This window comes from Lathyrus oleraceus, chromosome 3 (assembly GCF_024323335.1).
Source record: "Lathyrus oleraceus cultivar Zhongwan6 chromosome 3, CAAS_Psat_ZW6_1.0, whole genome shotgun sequence".
Taxonomy (NCBI): domain Eukaryota; kingdom Viridiplantae; phylum Streptophyta; class Magnoliopsida; order Fabales; family Fabaceae; genus Lathyrus; species Lathyrus oleraceus.
The window spans coordinates 419,865,165-419,869,413 of record NC_066581.1 but is presented as its reverse complement, the minus strand read 5'-3'; the positions used below and the strand labels follow the sequence as shown (position 1 = coordinate 419,869,413).

Genomic DNA, 4,249 nt, shown 5'->3' with positions numbered 1-4,249 from the left:
CAAGTTTTGAATATCAGCTCATACCACTTTACATCCCCTTGGATAAACGACACATTCTTCATAGTTGTCGTGACAGGTATCAATAAAACTAGCTCCCACCAATCTTGCATGGAGTGCTAGCAACGGAGTTTTAACATCTTCAACATTTTTGATTATACAAACATCAGAAACATCCTCAATGGCATTAACATCACCATGCGTCGGCAGAGGGTTACTTTTTACGTTGGGTCCAACATCTCGGAATGAAAGGATCTTCTTCTCAACCAGCTCTCGCACAATATTCTTAAAAGCATAACATCCCCCTCTAAATCATGCCCAGGGGCACCCTCATGGAAAGGACAATGGGCATCTTGGTTGTACAATGGAGGTAAAGGATTTGGTGGAGGACCCAAAGGTCCGGGAGTCACCAACCCTTTCTGTAGCAACGATGGGTATAACTCAGTGTACGTCATAGGGATTGAAGCGAAAGGAGTTCTACCTCTTTGTACCCTATTTTGATTTGGAAGATTTTATGAGCGTGGAGCCTGTGCCCTTGGCGGTTGATAAGTGCGTGGCATGGGTGCTTGCTGGTATACTGGTGCTTGTTGAATAGGTTGATGGACAGGAGCTTGTGATTGGTTGAAAGTTAGCGTGATTGCTGCCACATACGGTTGTTGAATATAATGCACTGGATAAGTTGGTTGTTGCTAAGCAAATTGATGTTGCTTCTTCCACGAGTGACTCCTTCTTTGACTGGTTGACACTGCATTTGTTTCACCCTCTTTCTTTCTTTGAAAACTTCCGGAAAACTTTTTGACATTATTACCAGATGTTTCATAGGTGGTTATCATTTTTCCATTCTTCAATCCAATCTCGACCTTTATGCCCACGACAACCAACTCAGAGAAGCTTTCCGATACACTACTCACTATCCTTTCATAGAACATAGGTTGTATCGTATCCATGAACCAATCTGCTAACTCCTTCTCAACAAGGGGTGGTTCAACTTGCGAGGCCACTTCCCTCAATCGTTGTGCATATTCCTTAAAAGACTCGTTATCTTTCTGGGACATGCTGAGAAATTGCCTCCTATCTGGGGCCATATCCATTTATACTTATAATGTTGGATGAAAGCATCAGACAAGTCTTGGAAACAGCGAATTCTACTTTTTTCAAGGCTTAGGTACCACTTAGAGGCAGCACCCTAAAGCTTTCATGGAAGCAATGTATCATAAGTTTATCGTCCTCAACGTGCGCAACGATTTATCGATAGTACATAATAAGGTGACTTTTAGGGCATGAGTGGCCCTCGTACCTATCGAAAATATGGGGTCTTGAATATCGCGGGAATCACAAGACCTGACACTAAGCACATCTCCCTAGCAGCAGCACCAAAGACTTGGTCACCTTCCATAGCCCTTAACCTTTTCTCAAGAATCTGGAAATTCTCTTTCATTCCTCTTATGTCTTCATGCCTTTCACCATCTTCGTCAGAAAAATCTAGAGCATGTTTTTGATCTTGAAAATAAGGTTGCACGTGTGCATGGACAAGAGATGGTGCGAACGTGTGGACCACGGGATGAGTTTCATTGATAGTTGGTAGAGGAACTGTCTGCTAAGTGGATTGTACAAAACCAGGGGCGCCTTCAACTGGAGGTGTGAAGCCGGGAGGTAAACCGTAGACTGGCCAAGTGGTCGCCACTGTCCTCGCAGTTTGGGGTTCAATCGTAGGACTGGTGATTTCTAAAATGACTGTCATTTGGGTGTCCAACTTGGCCTTAATGACTTGTAGTATCTCCATGACTTGACCCAAGTTTCCTCGTAGGTCTTCGGGTTTTGAGCTTACTCTCTCCATTTCTTATTCTTGATCTGCCATTCTTTGACGATCATTGGCTCTGGTGTTGTAGTGGTGTTGAGGACTCAGTGTGGAACTGAAGAAGACACAACAATGAGATTTTTTTGTTTGAATAATGACATGAGTGTATGTTATGGGTGCATTTTGTGCAAATCTATTAGTTATCTTTATTATTTATTCCAGCAATGTTAGAATATACTAAATAAGAATAAAACGTAATAATTGAGGCCCAAAATGTAAACTTCCATTAATTAAAATCAAATTCAAATACAAATAGATTTAACTTCAAGCACAAATTATTCAAATTTAAATACAAAAGATTTAAACACCAACAATTCAAATTCAAGTACGAGTAAACTTAAGCTCTGTCTCAGCTATTATGATCGTAGAAAGATCTGTGGTGAGCTCCTTCATCATTTTCTTGTAAAACATGAAGAAATTGAAAACTTGAGGAGGTATGTTTTCTGGACACATACACCAATCGACTTCTTGGAGTTTTCTGGGAGTTCCAACATGTTGAGGTTAAGAAATCTAGCTAAGTTGCGGAACTTGCCATTCCATTCAACATAGAGCTCTTTGAGTTTCTTGATGACCTGCTGATCTTCATCTAAGGTCGCCCTAGCCTCTCTATACAACCTTTTCCAATACACACAATCATTCTTTAGGAGCAAGTAGGCTGCATCATCTTCTTGGCTCTCCAAAACTGCAAACCTCCTATTAGCTTCTTCCAACTGGTACTTGAGGTGGTGACTGTTTCTTTCAGCTTTTTCCTTTTAGAGTATCTCGCGAGATAACTTTTCTTTGCATTTCTTCAGAGTGTCCTTCAGTTCACGGATCTGTGCCTCAAAGTCGAGCTTAATTTCTTTCTTTTCCATAAGAGATCTATCCAACATTCTTCCTAACTCACAAATTCTATATTCAGCTTTCTTGAGCTCTTCCTTCCTGGTCCGGATCACTGATGTGCAACCTATAAGGATATGATCAAGATCGTCCTTCTGGTCTTCCAATAGCCTGGCTCTCTTGTTACTATCCTCAAGTTCCTGGGGTTTCCCCTTATGTTCATCCTTCAAATATTTATTTTCCAAGATTGCTCGGTTCATCTGAATCCGTAATTCGGTAATCTCCAACTCGAGCTCCTTAACCTTAGCAGTGAGTTTCTCCATGTCCTTAGGGAGTATAGGCTTTGGCTCAGGAATTTTAGGAAAAGCTGAAGCATTAAAGATAAATTGAAAGTGGATTTCTTCAACTCTTTCTTTCACCCATCGAGTGTAAGGTTCTTTGACAGGAGTGTTTCTTTTTCCAAACTCTTTACCCTTCCTAAAAATCTTCAACCAAGCCTTTCGGATCACTCTTACATCAGGATTACTTGCTTGGATATCAAAGAGAAAAAATGGTTGTATGTCCTTTGTGTCAGGAGGACCATCCATGGAGTAGCCGTGTTGCATTCGAGATAACATAGGGTTATAATTTATGCAACCCTTAGTACCTAACAATGGTACATTAGGAAATTCCCCACAGTTGACAATGATGTCTAGGGTTTCCCACTCTCGGATATACCATCGGATGGAACTTGCGGTGCAAGAAGCTAGTCTTTGAAGAGATTTAAGTTCCTTTGCCACAAAAGGGCCTTTTTCGGGCATATGTTGCATGAACCAAGTATAAAGTAAAGGAGCACAACATAACAAAGTTCCACCACTCTTTTCATATCGAGCGTGAAGGGCATGGTAAATGTCAGCTAAGAGAAATGGTACAGGATTGCCAAAGAGAAAGACTTCTATGGCTACATGATCCACAAACTTTTCAACGTTTGGGAATAGCACAGTCCCATGGATTAATAAAGCCAACACATCATAGAATGAGTTCCAGTTTCCTTTTTTCTTGAACTTCAGAGCTAATTCTTCCAAGAACATCATGGCAAAACCTTTGAAACCCTCTTTCTCGACCCAATTGTCTAGAACAGTTGGGACATTGATACTTAGGGCTAAGGCTATCTTTTTTGGGTCCGCTTCCTCTTTAAGCTTTGGAAATGGATTGAAATATTTCAACTTGAGACCCATAATTCTCTTAACTTCTTCTAAAGTAGGAGCTAGTTGGAAATCAGCGAATGTGAAACAACGTAGAGGTGGATCATAATATTGTGCCAAAGAGCTGATAATCCCATAGTCAACTTTCTTAGTCAGAAGGCTCAAAATTTTCCCATAGTCTTTTCCGAAGTCATCACGCTTATTGAGAGTCAAATCAAAGATCAAACCCTTCAGACTGTCAAGCTTAGGTTCCTTGTACTTAAGTGTGAAAGTGTTTCTCCTTGGAGTTTGCATTTTCAAGTTCTCAATTCCTGAAACAAATAAGAGACAACTAAGAGTTTGCTTTTTATGATGTTGATGCAATGTATGTGGATGAATGTGATGCATTTTC

The 4,249-nt window shown here is 40.6% G+C and overlaps 1 protein-coding gene across 1 annotated transcript; it reads right to left on the bottom strand.

The window, feature by feature from the left end:
• Window positions 1–2,607: 2,607 nt before the first annotated feature.
• LOC127131524 (uncharacterized) lies at window positions 2,608–3,891 on the bottom strand. The gene has a single exon (XM_051060439.1). It carries the CDS (start codon window positions 3,889–3,891, stop codon window positions 2,608–2,610), a length of 1,284 nt encoding a protein of 427 aa, XP_050916396.1.
• Between the last annotated feature and the right edge of the window lie 358 nt (window positions 3,892–4,249).

What these genes read in the sequence shown, in the direction of transcription:
- LOC127131524 (XM_051060439.1), bottom strand. Translation starts at nt 3,891, where the DNA reads ATGGGTCTCAAGTTGAAATATTTCAATCCATTTCCAAAGCTTAAAGAG.